At 57.3% G+C, this 21,587-nt stretch overlaps 13 protein-coding genes across 13 annotated transcripts; 7 read left to right on the top strand and 6 right to left on the bottom strand.

Annotated features, from left to right (window-relative positions):
• Positions 1-27: 27 nt before the first annotated feature.
• Positions 28-1,844, bottom strand: BDY17DRAFT_179213 (uncharacterized protein). The gene has a single exon (XM_033729891.1). It carries the CDS (start codon positions 1,780-1,782, stop codon positions 58-60), a length of 1,725 nt encoding a protein of 574 aa, XP_033588749.1. The 5' UTR covers positions 1,783-1,844; the 3' UTR covers positions 28-57.
• Positions 1,845-1,946: 102 nt separating this feature from the next.
• Positions 1,947-3,395, top strand: BDY17DRAFT_232092 (uncharacterized protein; the record flags this gene model as incomplete). The annotated part of the gene is made up of 1 exon (XM_033730231.1): positions 1,947-3,395. A coding segment is annotated over one exon (1,449 nt), but the record flags the coding sequence as incomplete, so codon positions are not given.
• A 147-nt stretch (positions 3,396-3,542) lies between these two features.
• On the bottom strand, positions 3,543-4,625 carry BDY17DRAFT_311743 (hem-containing dehydratase protein; the record flags this gene model as incomplete). Its single annotated transcript, XM_033735566.1, has 1 exon — positions 3,543-4,625. One exon carries the CDS (start codon positions 4,623-4,625, stop codon positions 3,543-3,545), a length of 1,083 nt encoding a protein of 360 aa, XP_033588751.1.
• A 481-nt stretch (positions 4,626-5,106) lies between these two features.
• On the bottom strand, positions 5,107-6,538 carry BDY17DRAFT_317741 (glycoprotease family-domain-containing protein; the record flags this gene model as incomplete). The annotated part of the gene is made up of 3 exons (XM_033736132.1): positions 5,107-5,966; positions 6,015-6,441; positions 6,524-6,538. The coding sequence occupies 3 exons, from the start codon at positions 6,536-6,538 to the stop codon at positions 5,107-5,109; spliced, it is 1,302 nt and encodes a 433-aa protein (XP_033588752.1).
• Positions 6,539-6,841: 303 nt separating this feature from the next.
• On the top strand, positions 6,842-7,837 carry BDY17DRAFT_317752 (COX1 assembly protein; the record flags this gene model as incomplete). The annotated part of the gene is made up of 2 exons (XM_033736134.1): positions 6,842-6,910; positions 6,983-7,837. The coding sequence occupies 2 exons, from the start codon at positions 6,842-6,844 to the stop codon at positions 7,835-7,837; spliced, it is 924 nt and encodes a 307-aa protein (XP_033588753.1).
• A 30-nt stretch (positions 7,838-7,867) lies between these two features.
• On the bottom strand, positions 7,868-9,033 carry BDY17DRAFT_325666 (NADP-dependent oxidoreductase domain-containing protein; the record flags this gene model as incomplete). The annotated part of the gene is made up of 3 exons (XM_033737391.1): positions 7,868-8,010; positions 8,064-8,778; positions 8,842-9,033. 3 exons carry the CDS (start codon positions 9,031-9,033, stop codon positions 7,868-7,870), a joined length of 1,050 nt encoding a protein of 349 aa, XP_033588754.1.
• A 243-nt stretch (positions 9,034-9,276) lies between these two features.
• Positions 9,277-11,180, bottom strand: BDY17DRAFT_179272 (chaperonin 10-like protein). Its single transcript, XM_033729893.1, has 6 exons — positions 10,635-11,180; positions 10,528-10,575; positions 10,259-10,462; positions 10,071-10,196; positions 9,706-10,017; positions 9,277-9,650 (listed from the first exon to the last, which is right to left on the bottom strand). The coding sequence occupies exons 1-6, from the start codon at positions 10,732-10,734 to the stop codon at positions 9,352-9,354; spliced, it is 1,089 nt and encodes a 362-aa protein (XP_033588755.1). The 5' UTR covers positions 10,735-11,180; the 3' UTR covers positions 9,277-9,351.
• Positions 11,181-11,298: 118 nt separating this feature from the next.
• BDY17DRAFT_179276 (uncharacterized protein) lies at positions 11,299-12,477 on the top strand. The gene has a single exon (XM_033729894.1). The coding sequence runs from the start codon at positions 11,379-11,381 to the stop codon at positions 12,120-12,122; it is 744 nt and encodes a 247-aa protein (XP_033588756.1). The 5' UTR covers positions 11,299-11,378; the 3' UTR covers positions 12,123-12,477.
• A 354-nt stretch (positions 12,478-12,831) lies between these two features.
• BDY17DRAFT_317745 (putative aldehyde dehydrogenase) lies at positions 12,832-14,499 on the top strand (the record flags this gene model as incomplete). Its single annotated transcript, XM_033736133.1, has 5 exons — positions 12,832-12,873; positions 12,933-13,203; positions 13,262-13,443; positions 13,499-14,246; positions 14,300-14,499. 5 exons carry the CDS (start codon positions 12,832-12,834, stop codon positions 14,497-14,499), a joined length of 1,443 nt encoding a protein of 480 aa, XP_033588757.1.
• A 176-nt stretch (positions 14,500-14,675) lies between these two features.
• Positions 14,676-16,449, bottom strand: BDY17DRAFT_325669 (uncharacterized protein; the record flags this gene model as incomplete). The annotated part of the gene is made up of 5 exons (XM_033737392.1): positions 14,676-15,599; positions 15,654-15,854; positions 15,908-15,930; positions 16,004-16,315; positions 16,380-16,449. 5 exons carry the CDS (start codon positions 16,447-16,449, stop codon positions 14,676-14,678), a joined length of 1,530 nt encoding a protein of 509 aa, XP_033588758.1.
• A 568-nt stretch (positions 16,450-17,017) lies between these two features.
• On the top strand, positions 17,018-17,573 carry BDY17DRAFT_325670 (uncharacterized protein; the record flags this gene model as incomplete). The annotated part of the gene is made up of 2 exons (XM_033737393.1): positions 17,018-17,047; positions 17,100-17,573. 2 exons carry the CDS (start codon positions 17,018-17,020, stop codon positions 17,571-17,573), a joined length of 504 nt encoding a protein of 167 aa, XP_033588759.1.
• A 369-nt stretch (positions 17,574-17,942) lies between these two features.
• On the top strand, positions 17,943-19,015 carry BDY17DRAFT_311749 (Gtr1/RagA G protein conserved region-domain-containing protein; the record flags this gene model as incomplete). The annotated part of the gene is made up of 2 exons (XM_033735567.1): positions 17,943-18,151; positions 18,199-19,015. The coding sequence occupies 2 exons, from the start codon at positions 17,943-17,945 to the stop codon at positions 19,013-19,015; spliced, it is 1,026 nt and encodes a 341-aa protein (XP_033588760.1).
• Positions 19,016-20,187: 1,172 nt separating this feature from the next.
• On the top strand, positions 20,188-21,552 carry BDY17DRAFT_283102 (acyl-CoA dehydrogenase/oxidase; the record flags this gene model as incomplete). Its single annotated transcript, XM_033732076.1, has 2 exons — positions 20,188-21,202; positions 21,272-21,552. The coding sequence occupies 2 exons, from the start codon at positions 20,188-20,190 to the stop codon at positions 21,550-21,552; spliced, it is 1,296 nt and encodes a 431-aa protein (XP_033588761.1).
• Positions 21,553-21,587: the final 35 nt, after the last annotated feature.

The raw sequence follows: 21,587 nt of genomic DNA on the forward strand, positions 1-21,587 counted from the left end.
TCCAGCTAGTAGTGGGACCAAATGTGACATCACCTGCAATCGGAACAGTCGTCAGCCTCACGTGAAAGTGAAGGCCCAGTCCCAGTCTTCGAACAGCTCGGGCGGGAAATTAATTTCTGGCGATTGGTGCTCCAAGTTCATGCCAGGCAGAGCGAGAGAGTTCGAATAGGCGTCATTTCCATCGACCCGAAGTGGACGTTTACTAGGCTCGTTGAGCAGTTGACGCTGCTCGTGAATGAAGCGGTCGATGCGCACAACTTGTGACTCGACTTTTTTGCTTGCATCCGTGGGGAAGCAAAGCTTCTTCTCCAGGTCTGCCAGAAAAGCAGTCAGATCGAGAAGAACGGCGCGGACCGAGTGATAGAGAGCAGCGCTCATTCCCGAGCCAAAGGCAGCGCCGAAGATTCGTCCAATCTCGGCAAGATGGTGGAAGAGCGGGGCACTGATTGCACGCAAGTAGGCCGTGGGCATGCTGGCGAAAGCGGTGAGGACCTCCCTGGCAACTTGGCACTTTTGTTCAAGGCTCGATATATCGCTGCTGAAGTAGACCATGCGAACGAGCTGGATCGTGGCGGCGATGTTGGCAGCCTGAAAGCTGTACAGATCTCGGCGTGGGTCGTGCGTCGGTTCTGCTGCGGTCTTGAAGATGTCGGGGAGGTCGTGGTACATTGTTGTAATGCGATCGAGCACGACATGCTGTGAAGGTGATGCAGAGCTTTGCAAGACCGGGATCGTGGGCGTCTTTATCACAGTAGTCCGAGAACGTTGCAGGTCGCTCACCGCGTACTCCAGGATGCGATACATGTCGGTGACATAGTTCCAGCCCCGTAGCCAACCGACGTGGACTTGCTCGGTCTGATGTCCTGGAAGCTCCAAATGCTCTTCGTCGTCCTCTGTAGGGTAGGCAACATTGGAAGAGGCTTCTCGACTATTGATCACTCCATTCCAGACAACGGATGTGAAGACATCGAGCGTGTAGGCTGACCAAAACAGTCGTCGTCGCTCTTCGGTCTCGATGACGGAGAGCCCTGGCGGCCAATTCATCTCGTCGTGTAGAGCCCCGACGGCCACGTAGGTATGGTATCTGGAGAGATGGTAGCTCATAAGGGATGGAGTGCCATATTGTATGGCAGTGATCGACAGCAGCACGCATGCGCGCATGTAGTCCAGTGACTGGTTGGATACCACGTCCTCGGGAATCGCATCCATTGCAGCCTCGAAGAAGTGTTCCGAAGTGGGAGCTCGGAGCTCGTCGAGGTCCCACGCGCAGTGTAGAAGCGCGCCATCACGGGCCCTGGCAGAGGACAAGGCGCACATTGCGGCCACGGATGCATACAAAGACCGACTGACCAGGTGCTCGCCACGCGAGACCCGTCGTAGCAGTGAAGCACGATGGAACAGCGGGAAGACGGGATAGACGACTTCAAAGAAGATTTCCGTCAAGTCCATGACTAGGGCCTGGCTGATTTCGAGTCGAGGCGTCCATCGAGATATCGCCTCCTCCACGGAGGGCGGCGACGTGTGCCAACGAGGAGGAGTCGAGACTGCGGCCAGAGTCCCGCGAGGCTTTCCTCTTCGACGCACGGGTCGATCAAATGTGCAAGGCTCATCAAAGTCGAGGCAGTTCTGACACGATGACCGACCGTTGGCGGCGGGCTTGCACCGCACGCTCCTGCGGCTACACGCATCGCACGCTCGAGGGTTCCTGCGAATTTTGGGTGCTCGACTCGTTGGTGGCACTGCTGCGCCTTTGTTCGAGGAACGCGACATTGTTTTGTCCATGAGACATTGGAGGTTGGATGTTGTACTCGAAGAGTGAGCACATGCTCCACACTTAGAGCGGGTCGGATAGGCGGGGAATCCCTGCGCGCCTAAAATTAGTTTAAGTGCCTTACCCATAACGTTACCTCACTTCCGCCGTCGATACATGCAGCCACCCTCGAACAATGTTCCACTCAGGCGATCTGCAGAGCGGCATCACGCTTGCCATACAGGAAGCAAAGCTGGTTGTCTGCTTCGTGCGCAACCCCACCGACGACGAATGTCGAGTCTGGGAAGAGGAGTGGTTGGGCGCCTCTGCTGACTCGGCGGAGTCCTTGGGCAACACCATCGCCAGCAAGGCCGTGCTGCTCCGCATCGACTCTGGCACTCCGCAAGAAGCCTTCCTGCAAGCCGTCTGCCCCGTCAGCAAAGTCCCGACACTGGTCGTCATCCATAATGGGCAGGTTTTGGAGAAGTTGGAGAGTGGAATCGGCGAGGAGGAGTTTCGAAGTCGGTTGCTGAAGGCGTGTGGGTTGGAGGACGTAGGAGAATCAGCATCAACAGCACCATCCGTACAGCCTGGAGATGCCATACCGCTCTCAACTCCCGACCCGACACCTGCCCCTGCACCACCCACACAATCACCCTCCACCGCGCAGACCCTTCTCACCGAACGAGGACAACGACTCGAAGCAGAGAGGCAGAAGCGCGAGGCGGCGGAGAAAGCAGAGCGGACGGCGAGAGCAAATGCAAGACGGAAAGAAGCCGAGCAAGCAGCTACTGCCGCCTCGAACAAGCAGTCTTCCACCACGCAAGAGGAGCGCGACAAGCAACAATCCCGCGATGCGTGGCTCGTCCAGCAGAAGCAGAGAAAGGACGAGGCGAAGAAGGAGCGCGAACGCATCTTGAATCAGATCGAGAGCGACAAGCAAGAACGAAGAGCACAGAAAGAGAGACAGCGCGAAGCACAACAAGCTGGAGGTGGCGGACAGTCCTCGGCCCTGCCGCCATCAGCCGCTCGAAGCACCACTATAAACCTCTCCGGCATAAAATCGTGTGCCCTGCAAGTTCGATTGTTCGACGGCTCCAGCATCCGCGGCAAATTCGCTTCCGACGCAGTCCTCGCCGGTGCGGTGCGAGACTGGGTCAAAGAAGCCAGTCCGGAAGGCGGCGCCGACATCCCCTACACTTTTCGACACATCCTGCCTCCCCAGCCCAGCAGGAGCATCGGAATCAGCGAGGAACACCAATCCTTACTGGAACTTGGTCTGGCACCCACCGCCACGCTTGTTCTCGTGCCTGTCGCCGGATATACGTCCGCTTACGAGAAATCGGGCACGGGCTATCTCAGTGCAGGATGGGATGCCGCGGCGTGGGCAACTAAGGCGGCGACCAGCGCCGTCGGAACAGCGGCCTCTTACATTCCCGTGGTGAACTGGCTGTACCCGGGCGGATCGGGTGAACCGCGCCAGTCCGGCGATCAGGCGAACCCCGTGAATGATCAGAGCCAACGCCCTGAGGGTGCGAAGGTGAACACACTCTTTAATCAGCGGCGGGAACAAGACAAGGACAACAAGCCGACTACCTTCTATAATGGCAACTCGTCCGCTTTTCAGGGTAACGGGCCGCCCGATGGGGGTGATGGAACGACTCCAGGGTGAACGGCTGGTTGGCTGAAGTAGACTACGCATGTTACGATGTGATGATCAAGTCGGCGAGTTGATGTACGTTAGCATGATGCAGCTAGGACAGGCTTATGGCAAAATAGATTATCAGCACCGTCATACCCCAGCGAGCATTCCGGTCTTGGGATGACATCCCACGTACTCGAAGAACTGCTGCTGCGGCTCCAATACCAACACCTCATGAAACAACCTCAACGACACATCCCCCTGCAACTCCTTCGCATACTGCAAGAAGCGCCCGAAAATGTCCAAATGCGTCTTGTGCTGCTTGCTCCACCCCTCCAGCGACGCCAAATCATCGAAATACGCATATCCAAACGTCTTCTCCGTGCCCGACTGCAAGCTCTCGCGATCCAGCACGTCCATGAACCGGCAGCTAAAACACCCGACCTCGTTCCCCTGGTCGCGCAGGAAGTCCATGCCGGTGATGAGGACGGGATGCATGGTGTCCAAGTAGAGCTTGCGCTCGTGCGGATTCGTCTTCGACCAGTCCTGCCCCGAGCGGATGACGGCGAGATTCTTCTTGCCCTCGACGCGCGTGCGTTTCTTGAGCGGCGCCGCTGCTCCCGTGCGGTGCTTGCTCTTCGCTCCCTCGTTGGTTCCTGGCAGGGCGTCGGTCTGCGAGATGGGCAGCCGGTCCCGCATGCTGCCCCAGTAAACGTGCTCGGAAATGGGACCGCTGATGTCGGTTTTCATGTACGCCGCTCCCTCGGTCGCCTGGTCGTTGGAGAAGAGCGTTTCGAAGCGCTCCACGCTCGGGAAGAAGATCTCTAGGAACCAGCCGTGGGCTTCTGCCACGGGGTCGAGTCCTTGCCACCACGCTTCGAAGCCGCTGTGAGTCGCCCAGGATTGGTATTGCGCTGCGCTGTGCCAGTAGCAGATGATGACTTCGTTGTATGCTCCCGAGTTGTCCGTGACGGACGCCGGCTCCCAGTACGTGGGATGATACTTCTCCGGCCCTTGACTGAGGAAGCGAATGATATGAGGCAGCGCGGATGCGTCTGTGGACGGCTTGCGGTCGACATGTTGTGCACCAATCGTCACCATCACAATGTCTTTGACATCTTTCGGGAAGCGTGCTGAGAATGCTGGGAAGGGCGGGTCATAGTTCTGCGGCAGTTTCGATGGCTGTGTCCTCTCTTGTTGGAGATGAGGTGGGATGGCGGATTCGAGCGTCATGGTGTCACGACGAGGCTTGCGTTCCTTTGAAATAGTACAACTGAATTGAATCGATGTACAATGGTAGTCAGCAGATCGATGTTACTTGAGGATATGCATTTCGCCGTCGACAGGACGTTGATCCCTTATCATCGACAAGGCGGGGGAAATTCCGCGCGGAGCTCCAGACCTCGCGGCAGATCTTGGTCGAGGACGGATAGCGTTCGTTGCTTGCATCGGCCCGCGACCCAATGGGCTCGGAGATTCCTCTGTCTGACCACATTTCCATCTGAAACGATTGGCTCATTTCGTCGGAACAATGGCATACGAAGATCGCATTGACTTGGCGGGTCCGTGGACATCGACTTCCTTAGCTGCCAAATCGCATAGTTTTGAATGGCAGTGGCGACCTTGTTCCGCGGTGCGGGCAGACAAATGAGAGGCCTGCACATGAGTGAATAAGTTGAATGATTATTGAAAGAACCTGTTCTCCGCATTTGTTTCATTCCTGATGCCCTGGCCTCTGCACTGCGCTCCATCCTCCCACGCCCAAGATGCCCCCATCCTCGGCGGCGGGATCCATGCTCCATTTCCGGAGCGGCTCGATGGATAGCTCACTCTCGTGCCCGGCGTCGAACATCTCCATGCCCGCCCAAGCGATCATCAGCGCATTGTCTGTACAGAGTTCGACCGGCGGGAAGAGCAATTGTATGTTCGAGTACCCTCTGACGTCCAACATGCTGCGCAGAACGTGTCGTAGGAACTGATTCGATGCCACACCTCCGGATACTACGATCATCTCTGGCAGAGGCGTAGCAGGGCTGAGGCTGCGCTGGGACTGTAGGTACAGTAGGATGCGGGAGCCCAAGTGCTCGAATGCGACCCTTTGTGCCTCTCTCGCGAGCTCACGGCGCTCTGGAGTGGACATTGGCGTACTCCCGCCGTCCTTCGCACCACGCCCGGTCAGTCGCTGCACCGTGCTCAACAGGCCGGAAAACGAATATATCATCCTTCGATTGCTCTTCTCGCCGAACTTGCTGTCGGCTAAAGGGGGACCGAGAGACCAGCCGTATTCTGTCGGACGACGGTCGAGTTCTTGCTGTCGACCCTCGGGTGGAGTATACCAGGAGTAGTCCCAGCTGCCCGACGGGTCGGCGAACGTTTCAAGAGCTCTACCGTATGGCGCTTTCAGCTCTGCTTCCGTCAGAATTGCTCGGGCAGCTTTATCCAGAAAGTCTCCAATCGCGATGTCTTGCGTTTCCACAAGTATACGGTGGTCGACCAAAGCTTGGGAGTCGATCAGCATGGTGTGGCCGCCACTGACGAGAAGACTCAGGAATGGAAATCGAGGCCGCAGATCAGCTGGTATCCATCGTCCGTCGTTAGCTGGACCGGCATCGCTTCCCAGACTCCGCCCCATCCCTTCTTGCGCCTCCAGTGTCGCGCACAGTCGCGCGGTGAGAGCGTGGGCTTGCATATGATGGACACCGACCAAAGGTACATTCCAAGCGAGAGCAAGTCCTTTGGCAACGTGCAGTCCAACGTTCAGATTCGAGCGCATGCCCGGACCGCGGGTAACGCTCACGAAGTCCGGCTTCCACTCCTTGCGTGCGGGAGATAACGCCAGCTGACGCAAAGCTTTCTGGACGAGTCCACCCAGCTCTCTCGTATGCGAGTCCAGGGCGACTAGTGGATGGATGCCGCCATGGCTGTGCGAGTTCGCGGTGATCTTTTCGTGAAACAGCACCTCGGATCGCAGGGACGTGCGGTTTTGGTGGCCTGAAATGACTAGCACGGCTACCGACGTATCATCGCATGATGTCTCGATCGCCAGGGTCTGAAGGCGCCATTTCGGCCCGTCCTGCGTCTCGACGGGGATGAGTGATTTGCCAGAAAAGCGTTTGGAGTGGACCGTGAACACTGCCTTCGCGCATCGCCAGGAGCGGCAGCCGAGGAGCGATTTCAAGGCATGTTGAGGAGTCGCAACTGCATGACTCGGCGCAGTTGCTCGCCGTGCTAGCATATATGATCAGTCCGAGATTTCATCGATGGTGGAACAGCAGGTGTTATCGACAGATAGAAGTTGGGAGTCGAGGGAGTGCAGTCTGAATGTCTCCGAGGGCAATTAAGGTTTGCCCGGCGAAACTTTGTTCGCGATCTTAGATGTCGAGATGTCGTCCTTCGAACATTTCCAGGAAGCTTCCTACATTCGACTGTCCAACTTGTAGACGTCTGCAATGGATCCCTCCCGCATGTTCTACCGCGCTTTCAGGTCTTTGGCATCCACTCGTCCCACCGCAAATCCCGTCCGCAGCTCGTGGACCTGCGCGCACTGCCTTCGCCGCAGTCCCCAGAAGCCCTCCACTCTCCTACGACAGCAACGCCGCTGGCAGTCCAACCCAGCCGACTCGCCAGAGTTCCGCAGCATCCTCGACAACCCCGTCAAGCTCGTGCGAACCAACCGCAAACATCGCCCGTTCGGCCTGATCATCCTCGCGACCATCCCCGTCACCGCGTTCATCCTGGGTTGCTGGCAGGTGCAGCGGCTGGGCTGGAAGACGGACCTCATCGCCAGGTTCGAAGATCGCTTGATTCGGGAGCCGCTGCCGCTGCCGCCCGTCGTCGATCCCGATGCTATCAAAGAGTTCGATTATCGGAGGGTGTGGACGAGAGGCACATGGAGACACGATGAGGAGATGCTGATCGGGCCGCGAGTGCATGATGGGAAGGATGGATATTTGGTAATTACACCGTTGGATCGGTCGGCCGAGTTTGCGGGAAACACACGGAATACAACGGTGCTGGTGTGTCGGGGTTGGATCACGAAAGAGAAAGCTTCCAAGTCTAGCCGTCCCGATGGACTGCCAATGGGTGAAGTGGTGGTGGAGGGACTACTGAGAGAGCCGTGGAAGCGGAACATGTTCACGCCCGCAAACAACCCGGCGGAGGACAAGTGGTACTTCCCGGACGTCTACGAGATGGCGTCGCACGTTGGATCACAGCCGATCTGGATCGAGGAGACAATGAATCCGGACTTGCTCGCGAGTTATCATCGCGAGGACAAAGGCATCCCCATTGGACGGCCGGCCGAGGTGAACCTGCGGAACAATCATACCCAGTACATCTTCACCTGGTTCTCGCTGAGTCTGGCGACGAGTGTGATGCTGTGGATGGTGGTCAAGCGCCCTTACGGAGGCGTTGCGAGACGGATCCGGCAAAACAAAGAATGGTAGGCCTCAAGGGGACAACTTCTCGTTATCCATTCACGACTTCTGCCATAACTTGATACCCCATGCTTCTGTAAAATCAATCGATCGTCCCTTTCCATTGGGAACCTCGAGATCGTCCAATGCCTTCATGTCTTCGTCTGATAACCTTCGAACCGCAAAGTTGGCCTTGATTCGTTCTGGGGATATATTCAGCAGCGTACTTTGATATCTCGTCATGCGAGTTGCTCACCTTCATTGCCGCTCTTGCCCAATGGCACGGTGCCTCGTTGAACTGCCCAGCTCTGCAGCAGCTGTCCCACACCCATATCGTTCTTCTTCGCCAGCTTTTGCACCGTGGGATCGTGAATCAACGTCTTGCCATCCGCCTTCTGCCCCGCAAAAGGCGAAAAGCACGAAACGATGATGCTATTCTGATTGCAGTAATCGAGCAAGTCCCGTTGCGGATGCCACGGGTGCACCTCTACCTGGTTCACGGAAATGGGCACGTCTTGCGCGTGCGGCAGCAGCACTTTCAAATCGGCGATGTCGAAGTTGGATACGCCGATGGCCCTCGCCTTGCCCTTTCTCGCAATGTCCTTCAATGCGTTCCACGTCGGCACGATGCTGCCTTCCGGATGGCCTCCCGCGCGAGCGATCGGCTCGGAAGTGTGCTGCCAATCGATGACGAGGTTGCCGTCCTTGATCAACATCCCCTTCTTCTCCAGAGACGCCTGGTTGCCCGCGTCAGCGTTCCTCAGAGCATCATGTGAGATGGGAGCCATGGCGCAGGGCCAATGGAGCAGCAAACAGTCGAGATAGTCCACGCCCATGTCTTGCAAAATCTTGTCGCAGCACACCTCCACCATATCCGGATGGAAGAAGTTGCACCAGATTTTGGACGAAATGAAGAGCTCTGACCGCGGTATGCCGTACTCCCGGATCGCCTCGCCGATTTCCTTGTCGACCTGATACGAATAAGCTGCCTTGCTTGAGGTTGGTGTGCGTGATCATTCTTCAATGACACTTACGCCGTAAAACCACGCACACTCGAGATGACGATAGCCGGCATCGAGAGCCGTTTTCAATGCGTTCTTGATCCATTCGGGCTTCGCGGGATCGATGGGTGTGCCTTCGAATGCCCAGGTGCCGAAGCCTGGCGTGGGGATGTCTGCCGTCTTGCCACCCGCCACCTGCATCTTGAACGTAGGAGGTAGCGCCATGTTGCTGTAGTGGAATGTTAACGTATATGACTATGAATTCTCCCGACTGGCAGTCGCTCAATCCCGCGAACTCAAGAGATGCAATGTTCAAAAGTATGCGAGGTGATGTTTCAGGATGTGCGGGGTGCCGACCTGACGATCTTCCGGAGACTCGGCCCTACGATTCGAACCAACCCATACGGAGTAGTGGTCAAATAAGTCACTTGCCGCAGAATAGACCGTCAGATCGATCGTACAACTGGACTGGACTTCAAATCACGCGTGGGCGCAGATTTTATCGTGTCTTCTACTTCTAGCCACGATCTAGGGTCTACCACTCTACTCCCGATTGAAGTCAATCACGATACGGCCAGCGACCTCTCCGCGCCTCAGTTGCTGCACACTCTCCGCCCACTGACCCCTTCCTCGCACTTCAGAGATGGGTTTCAACAAGCCTCTCTTCGCATAGTCCAGACACGCGGCGGCATCTTGCATCGTTCCTACAAGGCTGCCAATCACGTGGAGGTTGTTGAAGACCCAGGTGCTGGGTTCGCTGCCCAGCAGGACTTCGCCGGCGGCGGGAAGGGCGATGACCATGATCCTCGAGCCCTTGCGGGTGCCGATGAACTTCATGACGTCTGCGAAAATGGTCAGCAGGAGGAATGCGTTTTCCGCACTTCCAGGTCCGCATACCTTTGTAAGCCTGCCACGCGGTGACTACGACGCCGTGGGCGCCCACGCCATCAGCAGCCTCAATCACGGCCGCAGGGACATCCTTCACCTCCTTGAAGTCCACAAACTTCTCCGCTCCCATGGAAAGGCAGAGCTTCTCCTTGTTCTTGCCGCCGTCAATGGCGATGGGCCGCATGCCCATGGCCCGGGCAAGCTGGATCCCTTGGACTCCGACGCCGCCGCCTCCTCCGGGGAAGACCACCCAAGCTCCTGGCTTCAGCCCGGATTCGATGAGGGCGCGATGCATGGTGGATGCGGAACACATGATGGGGCCTGGGGGATGTGGTCAGTCATGGGAATGCATTCTGAGACGGCGGGAGACCCACCGGCAACCTCGTCGGGAACTTCATCAGGAATCCTCGTGGTGTAGATGGCGGGAGAGACAAGGTATTGCTGATATGTCCCGGGGCTCATGAGGCCGGTGTAGTTGGCATTGGAGCAGTAGTTCTCCCCTGTAATTCGCCAAGTATTAGCAACCTGTCACATAGCCTCGCCGCTTCGCGAGCAGACTCACGTCCATTCCAGCAAGACTCGCAGTTGTGGCAGACGTCGAGAAGAGGCTTGATGCCCACGCGGTCCCCCACCTTCCACGCGCTGCTGACTTTCTTGCCCAATTTCACCACCACTCCAGCTCCTTCGTGGCCGGTGCATCGGACACCGAATTCGCTCATCTTGGGTTGCACCCAGTCGTTCATCATGTTGTGGATATCGGACATGCCTAAGGAGGTGAGATCAGTACGATGCATCAATCCTTGGGCCCGTAGTTCGGGAGCATCAACTCACACAGTCCCGTGCAATTGAGACGAACGAGGAGCTCGTCATCCGCAGGCTCTATGAAAAGGTCAGCCTCGCCGCGCCGCATCTCGCTCGCCGTGCAGCCCTTTCCTCACCTGGCACTGGCAGATCATTCCGGACATCAATGTAGAAATCCTTGCTCGCTTCATTAACCACCACGCCGCCCCATCCTTTCTTTGGGATTTCTTCAGACATCTTCGCACTGGAGGTTTCAAAAAGTTCGATCTACTGCGGATTTGTGGTACGAAAAGGAACAGAAGGAAGTCAGGAGATTTTGTGTCTTTCTACGTTGCCCCTCAGTCCCGGCAATGCGCAGAAGATGATGCACACGCGGGGTGGGAAGATCTGGAAGTGGGGCCCAGGAACACACGAGCGAGGGGCGCAAATGCGGCGGGGTTGGACCGGTGGCGCTGCTCTGGAAGCTTTCCCTTCTACTCCCCGTGATGGATGTGCAACAGGCTCCCCGACGATTGCCGCGGGCTGTGGCCAACAATTTTCATCTTCGAGCTGTGCCAACCCGGCCGCGCTGAGACAACCTTACACTGGATGTCAGGCGGAGGGATCGATGATGACGTCCGCATGGAAAAGTCCGCGGCACAGCAAGTCAAGCGAGCTCGAGCTCGGGCAAGAGCAAGTGATCCGAGACACTCGACACGCCGTTTCGATATTGCCCATTGAAACCTCCGTCGCCAGGAACGCGGCAGGTCGACCGGAAGCTTTCACATCCCCTCGCCGACATTGGCACTGGCATAGTCTATGCTTCCCTCTTACAGCCTGGGGGCTCGCGAGCTGGATTTCCAAAAACCCACGTGCATAGCGGAGAAGTTGCCCGCTGCTGCATGTCGTTGATGCCGCCACAGGGTGCTGGAAGGTGCCTGGACCCCGGCTTCCATTGCTGGCCAATTGATACTAGAGATGTGGAAATAAGGCATAGACGCTTGCATGACGACTTGCCCCAGCTTCTCCACACTCGCCTCCCCATGGGGTCACAGCCGTGCCAGGGGAGTGGCCTGCGCAAAGTGCCTGCATGCCTGCGGCACAGTAGCTCCACAACTCGCAAACAAGACTATCAACGCGCGAAGGTATCGACAACTCGCACCTCCCGTCACAAATCGATTGCGCCTGTGTCATGCTCCACAACTCTTTCAACGAACTTCTTCCCAATCCTCCACCATGGACGTGTTTACCCTCCGCGGCCTGTCATATTGTGTGTATGGATACGATGCCGGCGTCCTGGGTGGCATGCCCCTCCGCAAGCCTTTTGTCGAGCGGGAATCCATGCGAGCTTGTCGTACAAGCAGTTTTTGAGCGCCCGCGGGGATATACGAAGGAAGAGTCTTCGTGCGTCTGATCTCGAAGTTGATCTCATTGCTACCCGACTTCCTATTCATCTTGTCAATAACCCTCGCAACTCATCCTTCCTTCCTCCCTCCTCGCTCATCGTTACGGTGTTCGAACCCCGCCACGATCGCTTTAGCGATTGCGGCCCTCACCTCGCCAGTGTTGGCGCAGATCACCCAGGACACCGCCGTGGTGAACCTCGCCAATACCAATGGCGCTCCCGCCCACTTCGAATCAAGTAGGCACCGTGCAGCGATGACTGGGTCGCATCTCTTGGGTCTCGAATGGGCGGATGAGGGAAGGAAGATGCAGCGAGGGGGGAGTTCCAATCTGCTGCCTCGTAACAGGCTTCGATAGCTGTATGTAGGAAATCCAATCCAATCTCTCCGAAATCTGCAATCCCGCCGCGCCGTCCGATCACCCCCTCTCTCTGTCGTCTCGCCCTTGTAGCTTGCTCCACTTCGTTCGATGTTGCCGCTGTACTTCCATCACGGCTTCGCCAGCGCGTTTGGCGAGTCGCTCACGTGGCAGCTGGAACCAGCAAGTATGCCGAGTGCGGGGATCGCCAGCCTTGTCGGCTAACTTGCCAGCTCGTCGGCTCTCACTCTCTGACCCCGCCAAAAGCATAACGTCACCTGGAAGGAGCGCTGTGTAGTAAGGCCTGGTCCCATTGCCAAGGTAATCCGATCGTCTTACTGCTCGATAAGCGCAACCCGTCGCCGCCACAGACTCGTCTTCTCCGCGATCCTTTGGTCTGGAATCGCGAAGACGGTGCGGGGCGATCTTTCCACGGATAACAGAGGCGGAGGGGTCCACAGCCGGGAGGTGTTTTATTACCCCCATTCTTTTTGCCATTGCGGTCCTCCTCTGTTGATTTCTTATTTCTCACCCCTCATACTCTTCCCAACATCATCCTAACCACCACTGAATCATCACCAACCAATATCCAAAATGTCGAGCCTTTACGAAACCCGCTTGTTCATCAACAACGAGGTAGACGACAATCATCCATCTGATACGCGAGTGTATTGCTGACAACGCACGTTTCCCAGTTCGTCGACGCAAAGTCCGGCGAGTTCCTCACGGTCTACAACCCTCACACCGATGAGCTGGTCTCCGACAAGATCCACGCGGCCGGCGAGGCTGATGTCGACGCCGCCGTCAGCGCCGCGCAGAAAGCCTTCAAGAAATGGGGACAGTCAGACCCGAGCGAGAGGGCTGCGCTGATGCTGAAGTTTGCCGCCCTCATGCGCGAGCACGCTGCCGAGATCGCCAAGCTGGAGACCACAACGATGGGTAGTGCCATTGGCACGCAGACCATGGGTAACGTCCTCCCCATCGCATGGGAACTTCATCCATGCTAACCTGACGGACACTCCAGGCTACAATGTCGGCGCCGACCTCTTCACCTATTACGCCGGAATGGCGGACAAGATCCACGGCGAGACGTCGTACCCATCCTCGGCTGGCAAGTACAAGATCACCCAGCGTGAGCCGATTGGTGTGTGCTCGGGTATCGGAGCGTGGAACGTCTCTGCCGTGCTGTTTGCGTGGAAAGCTGCGGTGAGCCTCAAAAACCTCCCTGTCCATCACGACCAGGACTGATCGCCGGTCGTAGCCCGCCCTCGCCACGGGTAACACCTTCATCTACAAGCCCTCCGAGAAGGCGCCCCTCGGCAGTCTCGCGCTCGCCAAGCTCGTCCAACAAGTCTTCCCCCCCGGTGTGATCAACATCATCAACGGCGCGGGCAAGACCGGCCAGCTGCTGGCCTCGCACATGCAGATCCGCCAGATCGCCTTCACCGGCAGCACCGCCACCGGCCGCAAGATCCAAGAGCACGCCGCCAAGAGCAACCTCAAGCGCGTCTCGCTCGAGCTCGGCGGCAAGTCGCCCTCGCTCATCTTCGACGACGCCAACATCGAGGTCGCCGTCGCCAAGTCGATGGAGGGCATCCTCGCCAACACCGGCCAGATCTGCGCCATGGCCTCCCGCGTCTTCGTCCAGGAGAGCATCGCCGACAAGTTCATCGACACCCTGAAGAGCGCCTTCGAGGGCGCCAGCTCGAGCGGCATCATCGGCGACCCCATGAACGAGTCGACTCAGATCGGTCCCCTCGCGGACAAGACCCAGTTCAAGCGTGTGATGGAATACATCGAGGGCGGAAAGAAGGACGGCCAGCTCGTGACCGGTGGTGTCCGCAAGGGTGAGAAGGGCCTGTTCGTCGAGCCGACCATCTTCAGGAACACCCCGAGCACCGCCCGCATTGTCCAGGAGGAGGTCTTCGGCCCCGTCGTCACCGTCCAGACATTCAAGACCGAGGAAGAGGCCATTGAGATGGCCAACGACACCATCTTTGGTCTGTCGGGTAAGCGGTCATCTCCCTTGCTCTGTTTTCGCTCAGGAGCTAACATTCTCCAGCCTGCGTGTACACCAACAACATCGCCCGTGCCCTCCGTGTCACTCGCCAGATCGAGGCCGGCACCATCGCCGTCAACGACTGGTACTTCCCAGGCGTCGACACGCCCTTCGGTGGCGTCAAGCAGAGCGGTTACGGCCGTGAGGGTGGATTGGAGGGATTGAACGATTACCTTCAGACCAAGACCATCCAGATCAAGTAAGTGTTCCCAAGATGAAGTCTGCAGGCACGAGTGCTAACCGTTGTCCAGCATGAACGTTCCGTGAGTGTAGCTCACTCGAGCGAAGAGTGCTCAAGGCGGAGGTTTGCCGGACCATTCCGATGCTTGTAGATAGTCAGTCGAACGAAGAAAAATGTATTCTTGTTTAGCGGCACGCTTTATTGTTCGGACGGCTTCAAACACCACACGACCTCTTCTTCATCAAGCGCCTTGATCTTGTTGATTGCGTCCTGCAGATCCTCATAGATCCTCCTCCGGTTTCTCAGCCCGTGCAGCTGCTTCGGACTGGGCCACGAACTCTCACCAGGCGGCATGTACTTTGCCACAATCTCCTTCACCCTTTCCTCTTTTCCCTCTGGTATTCCCCACGAGCTGTAGTACCCGGGCCCCTCCATAAAACCCTTCAGCTCTTCCTGCTCCAGTTCTGGCAGGATCTCGACCCACGTTTCGGAGATTCGGTCAGGAAATTTGAGATACTCTCGCCAGGGCCTCACCGCTTCATCCCTACGCGCGCCACCGTCGGCATCAGATAGGTCACACCAAAGCTTGTGCCAATTCACATCTTTCGGTGGGAGCGAGTCCAGTTCCCATGACATCCACGGCATCTCCGAAGACACCAACGTCTGGAAATAGGTTTGAGGGAGCTGTCGAAAGACACGGGAGGCTAGGCGGAGGTTTGCGACGTCTCGGCGCGGGAGTTGTGCAATGACCATCATCACGAGCTCGGGAGACAGTCGCGTGAATGGGTCGGAGTCGTGGTCTCCGCAGACCGCGGTAGGAAACACTGTTTCTTCCCTTTGCTGGTCACCCCACAAACAACCGTCGATCAGTGCTTGTAAGCCAGATACCTCAAGAGGATGAGCCACAAGGTATTCCGTCCCTGGCACATGAGAGAACCACTGCTGAAGCGCTCTGGGGATATCCGTCGATTTCGTCCAGTTCTGAAGATGGTCGAAGCGATCCCCCCTTGCATCCCAATGACGGCGCAGACCGTCGAGATTGACCGTGCCGAAGGCGAGTCTGCTCAATCTTGAGAAGATTTGAAAACAATGCGGATGGACGGGGTAACCCCACTCCGATCCCTGGCGTTTCACATTAGACGTTGAAATGAGAATGGGCCTTTATAAGTCACTCACCTCTTCGGGTGCATCATTGATCAAGGTGCTGTCGACTCCGTGCAAGACGGGCTCCAACCCATCGATCTCAAATTCGTCGGGCGGTCCTTTGCTGATGCCGGTCAACCAGCACGTCTCCGATTGAACCACAAAGTCCTCGTCACCAGGCTCCGGTGACCAGTCGTCGTCCTTTCGCATGATGCACTGCACGCTTTGACATCCCTGCGGATACTGTTAGCTCTCCGCGGATGGCGATATGCAACCACACCACCCACTTTCATTTCTTCCACCGAGATGCCTAAAGGTGGAGGGGGGGCATATCAGCAGTGAAAGAAAATAATAACGCTATTGCAAAAAGAGCATGGACGTACGATGACCGGAGTAGCCGGTAGTGGACTCGCAATGCGGGCCTGCGATATGTTCGCCTTCCTTGTCTTCGTCTCGCGCGCCGTCTTCTCCTTCGCCTTCCTCGCCGTTTTCCACTCCGTCGTTTTCACGGGGTTCCTCCCTCTCTGGTACTTCGTCTGCTTCGCCGCCTTGGACTTCGTCTTCTACTTCGTTATCCTCGCCACCGGGTTCGCGGCGGGGCCGATAAACGACGCTACAGTCCTCAGCGTCGCAATCCGTGGACGATTCAACAAAATCATATCCATATTCAAGCCAAGCGGCATCAACAGGCTCATCTGATACTGTCAGTGGGCTTGGCGAGGGGTTCATCAGGGGACCGTTGGCGGAGGAGCGACAGACCTGATCGGCGGATGCGGGCGATATTGAAAGAGGTGCTGCACAGCTGACATATACGCTCGCTGTAGCCCATGGCTGCGGTATTGGAGGAGTCCTTCAGATGGCAGGGACGACGGGGATGGAGATATAGTATTCGACCGCAGAAGCCGGTAGGTAGAGGAGTGAGGTATCGGGTTAGGCAGCAACGGGTGCCGCCTGGCACGGAATTTCGGGCTGCAGTGCTGATTCAGCGCGACGAGGAGCAATACGGCAACGCGAATCAGTGGATTCGTCGACAGTCAACAGCACCTTGTTTTGAACAGGATGTTCGCGAGAGCCCACCCGCTCATGATTGTGACGATGAAAGTGCCCCATTTCGAGCAGTAGCCGGCTGTTTAAGGCTGAACTTTCGCTGTCGCGCCTGATTGGCCACTTCCAAGCCAATGGCTGGGTGAAGTTGCTGTGCATGTCCTGATGGCGCTCATTCGCGGGTCATTGTTGCTGTTGATGTCGATGCGGCGCTCATACATATAAGGGGGCCTTCGAACGGTAATCAATCCTGGTCCGCCGTAGATGGCATTTCTGAATCGTTGGATTTTAATCGAGACCATTCAACGTCGTCACTTCGACCGCCTTCACTCGTATTCATCGTCCTGGCCACTATGTCTTCCACACAGCACGAGACACGAGCGGTTTGTATTACACGTTCCGGAAGGACCCTACCGTTCACTCATCGGTATTCAGAGCATCACCATACCATCGACACTCCATTACCGTCCCTTGCCAGCACCCCTCGCGCAGGCAATTAAGCACGACGCGCCATCCGTCATCCGTATCGTCGATACACCCGGCAGCTATCCTTGTCGTCGGTGTCTCCAAGATGGGCAAGTGGGCGACCGCATGCGCCTCCTGTCCTACGATCCATGGCTCGGCGCTTCGCCCTATCGTCAGCCAGGGCCCATCTTCGTGCACGAAGAGCCGATTTGTCGGAAGGCCGAGTTCCCCGTACACTCCACTTTGCCGGAGCAGCAGCGGAAGAGGGAGCTGTCCATTCGTGCTTTTGATCGCGAGCATATGATGGTTGCGTTCGACACGATCCAGGGAGAGAAGCTCGTCTCCCGAGTGGAGGAGATCTTCGAGCAGGCCGGTGGCGCGGAGTATGTTCACGTACACTATGCCGGACCAGGCTGCTTCGCAGTGAGGATAGATCGTGCGTAGCTTCGAGATATCGAATTCACATTGCGCCGTTCAAGGCTCCATTCTGCCCCAACTACAGCACGCGGCTCGAGGGCGTCTTGATGGCCGCTTGGAGGTCTCGTTCTCGTCATCTTAGTACACATGGTCTCAGGGAAGAATAGTCCAATGACCAGGATGTGAAGGATGTTTGGGGGAGAGAGGAGCAAGAATCTCTTGGGACAGTTCGGCAACTGCGCGACTGCCGCTTTCGGTCAGGTCGACCCCGGACCGGCCCGGCATCCCGCTCTTGTGTGTGCCAACTGCTCGCTGCCCGCATTCCACCACTCCTCCTCCGGCGTCAACGTCGACATTGCGGAAATGGCATGGATGTCGACCTGAACAAATCTCATCATGAGCTCCTCCGAGCGTGGCAAGCGCCAAAAGCAGCGCAAGGTGCTTCTGATGGGCCGCTCGGGCGCGGGCAAGTCGTCCATGCGGTCGATCATCTTCAGCAACTACGTCGCCAAAGACGTGCGGCGCCTCGGTGCAACGGTCGATGTTGAGCACAGTAATATCAAGTTCATGGGTAACTTGATGCTGAATCTTTGGGACTGTGGAGGGTGAGTTTTGTGGCCATTCCCACAACCATAATCTCACATCCTCGCAGACAAGATGCCTTCGTCGAGTCCTACCTGACAAACCAGCGATCTCACGTCTTCACGTCCGTCGCCGTGTTGATCTTTGTCTTCGACATCTCCTCCAGCGAACCCGCGGCGGACCTGCTGTCCTTCGCCTCGACCATCCGGGCGCTGCACGAATTCAGCCCCAACAGCAAGGTCTTTGTGCTCTTCCACAAAATGGACCTCATCCCCTCGGTGGAACAGAAAACCACCGTATTCCGTGACCGTGCCGCCGAAGTCCGAAACACTTGCGAAGCGGAAGGCTTTGTCCCGGGCCAGGTTGATTTCAGCGCCACATCCATCTGGGACCAGAGTCTGTATCGAGCCTGGACGCAGGTGATCTATTTCCTCGTCCCCAACGCCGCCACCATCGAAGCCATGCTTCAGAAGCTCGCGGACATTCTCGATGCCAAGGAGCTCTTTCTCTACGAACGGACCACCTGTCTGATCGTCACACATGTCTCTCGAGGGCCGGAAAACCCCTACCCCGACCGCTTCGAACGCCTCTCGAGCATCCTCAAATCCCACAAGCATTCGATGGCCAAGCATACTGGCGTCATGGCCTCCGAGGTCTCGTTTGCCGAAATGCAGATCAAGACGGGGGCGTTTATGTTTTTCATCACGCGTCTGACGGAGAACACGAACATCGCCGTCGTCATGCCGAGCAACGAGGGCGCCTTCAATGTCGCCCGGATCAACGTCCAGCTGGCCCGGAAGGAGTTTGCGCACCTGGATATCGTGGAGAAGAAAGGGAAAGAGGTGCAGCGCGTGCCCAAGGAAGATTTGGAGGCGTTGTCGGATTGATGCGCCCGAGGGTGCTGTCTTCCGCGCCCAACGTGATGGAAATTCACGACATTGACCAGGCCGAACGGACATGGCGGTAGAGTCCACAAATACGGGCCATGCGTAGTGGCAACGCGATCGAAAGGCACCGTTGGACATGCGCACCGGTCAGGATAGAAGGACGTGGTGGTTATGTCATGTCAATGCAGACTGCTGCATGTCCCTTAAAGCCACAGATGCTTGATGTGGACGGTGATGGGGCTCAACTCTGTGGCGCCACGGTCGGAAGATGATGAACCAGACGTGCTACACATCGAATACATTAACGTTTCCATGTATAGGATAGCATACCAATGGCAAAACATAAGTCCCTCGGTGGCATACTGGAAATGACAAAAACCGTATCTGCGTATGATCTTCACGTAAGCGGAGCTGAGCTGCTGCTTCGCCTCTACCGATCACATGAGAGCAAGAAGATGGGGAGTATCTGGAGTTCATCATCAAGGCAGCGCAGGGTTGCTGCAGGAGTGAATCAGCCTATATGCACGGCTAATGGATGGTGAAAGGCTGAGGACGATGCTCCAGACCACTCGTGTGCTGGACGAACTCTTTCGCTCCTCCCCCTGGGCATCTGGTTGGTCAGTACAGCCTTGCGGTTCTCGCCTGGCCAAGAGCGGTACCTCTTAGCTCCAATCCTCGTTGCTCTCGTCAACCTAATAAAATTGCTAATGCGGTGCTCCACATGCCGGCGCGGGTGTTGATTTCCGTCACCTATACAACCACCTCCCAGGCCTCCTCGCCGTCCCACCAAACGCGAGCGCGTGCTTGGGGACCGGCCTGGACCTGGCAGCGCTGTGGATCGGTGGGGTAGAGAAGGGTTTCGTAAGCCAGCTAGGCAGGAGTAGAGTTTGTCGCATGTGGGCGAGCTCGACGTTGCTTCGCCAGAATCCCCTTCCCGCCATCTGCGAGCTGGATGACGTGCGATCTCTCGGCACCCGCGCACCTCTTTCCTCTCCACGATGGCGTGCGTGAGTGGACGCAAGTCGGCGATTTCGACAGGCACGAGAGGGATCTGCATGGCGTGTTTACATTAAACCCTGGTGTTTCGCTTTTTTTCCAATGGAATCTCCCTTCGTCACTTGCACAGCTTGTCGTCTTCATTCCCCCACCTTTACAGTCCGATAACCACTATCATGGCCGTTGGAGAGCGCGAGGGCACCGACCCTTCTACCTACACCTCCCATTACTCCAAGTTCGAGCGCGAACGCTTCCCCGCCAACCAAGCGGCGTGGGTCAAGCGTGCGCAGGATGTCGCGGAGATCCTGGCGTCCGATGCGCCCAAGCGCGACAATGAGAACAAGTCGCCCATCGCGGAAATCGGCCTGCTCAAAGCGTCCGGCCTCTTGAAGGTCATGGGACCCAAGAAGTACGGCGGTGGCGGCGAGCCCTGGTCGACCGGCTACAAGGTCATCCGTGAGGTGGCCAAGGGCGATGGCTCCCTCGGTATGCTCCTGGGCTACCATCTGCTCTGGTCCACCACCGCCAACGTCGTCGGCACCGAGGAGCAGGCCGATTCCGTGCAGCAAGCTATCATCGAGAATAACTGGTTTGTGGGCGGCGCTGTCAACCCGCGCGACAACGACCTGAAGATCACCGATGACGGCGACAACATTGTCTTCAACGGCTTCAAAAACTTCAACACCGGCGGTGTTGTGTCGGACCTCACTGTGCTCGAGGGCGTCTTCGATGGGACGGAGGATCATATTTTCACGCTCGTCAAGACCGACCAGCCGGGCATCCAATTCCAACACAACTGGGACAACGTGGGCATGCGCCTGACGGAGTCTGGCAGTGTCCGTATCGAGAACGTCAAGGCACCGTGGTCGGATGCTCTGGGATGGTCGACGGAAACGAAGCGACCCATCCCCGAGGTCTTGAACATTCCCTTCGCCTCCATGCTCCTCCCCACCATCCAGCTGGTCTTCTCCAACTTCTACCTTGGTCTCGCACAGGGCGCTCTTCTCGCCGCGACGAAATACACCAAGACCTCCACCCGCCCCTGGCCGTTCGGCGGCGACAACAAGGACACCGTCACCGAAGAGTTCTACGTACTCGAGCGCTACGGGCAGTACGCCGCGCATGTCGAGGCCGCCGACGCCCTGACGGATCGCGCGGGCTTGAAAATCGATGAAGTCTACGCCGAGGCCGGTCTCGTGGGATCTACGATCGTGGGCAAAGAGGGCAGCTCGGCGAATGGCGGCAAGGCCAACGGGACAGACGTCACTCTCCACCGCAAAAGCATTAACGCGGAGCGACGAGGCCAAGTGGCCGCCTTTGTCGCGCACGCCAAGGTCGTCAATACGGACACCGGCCTGGAGGTGACGAGCGGCATCTTTGAGATGCTCGGGTCGCGGGCCACGAGCAGGAAGCACGGCTTCGATCGGTTCTGGAGGGACATTCGCACGCATAGTCTGCACGATCCGGTGGCGTACAAGAAGCGCGAGGTGGGCAAATGGCAGCTGCTGGGAGAGATCCCGGAGCCCACATGGTATACCTGATCGAGCGAGTTGGTCGATCGCGATGGTAGCACGCG

Source organism: Neohortaea acidophila (assembly GCF_010093505.1).
Source record: "Neohortaea acidophila strain CBS 113389 unplaced genomic scaffold BDY17scaffold_7, whole genome shotgun sequence".
NCBI lineage: Eukaryota > Fungi > Ascomycota > Dothideomycetes > Mycosphaerellales > Teratosphaeriaceae > Neohortaea > Neohortaea acidophila.

Bases quoted from the DNA above. Each gene is read 5' to 3' on its own strand.
- BDY17DRAFT_179213 (XM_033729891.1), bottom strand. From the start codon at position 1,782: ATGGACAAAACAATGTCGCGTTCCTCGAACAAAGGCGCAGCAGTGCCA.
- BDY17DRAFT_179272 (XM_033729893.1), bottom strand. From the start codon at position 10,734: ATGTCTGAAGAAATCCCAAAGAAAGGATGGGGCGGCGTGGTGGTTAAT. The intron at 10,463-10,527 runs GTGAGTTGATGC...TCACCTCCTTAG, and splicing joins TCTCAATTGCACGGGACTGT to GCATGTCCGATATCCACAAC. The intron at 9,651-9,705 runs GTATGCGGACCT...CCATTTTCGCAG, and splicing joins CGCGTGGCAGGCTTACAAAG to ACGTCATGAAGTTCATCGGC.
- BDY17DRAFT_179276 (XM_033729894.1), top strand. From the start codon at position 11,379: ATGTCGTTGATGCCGCCACAGGGTGCTGGAAGGTGCCTGGACCCCGGC.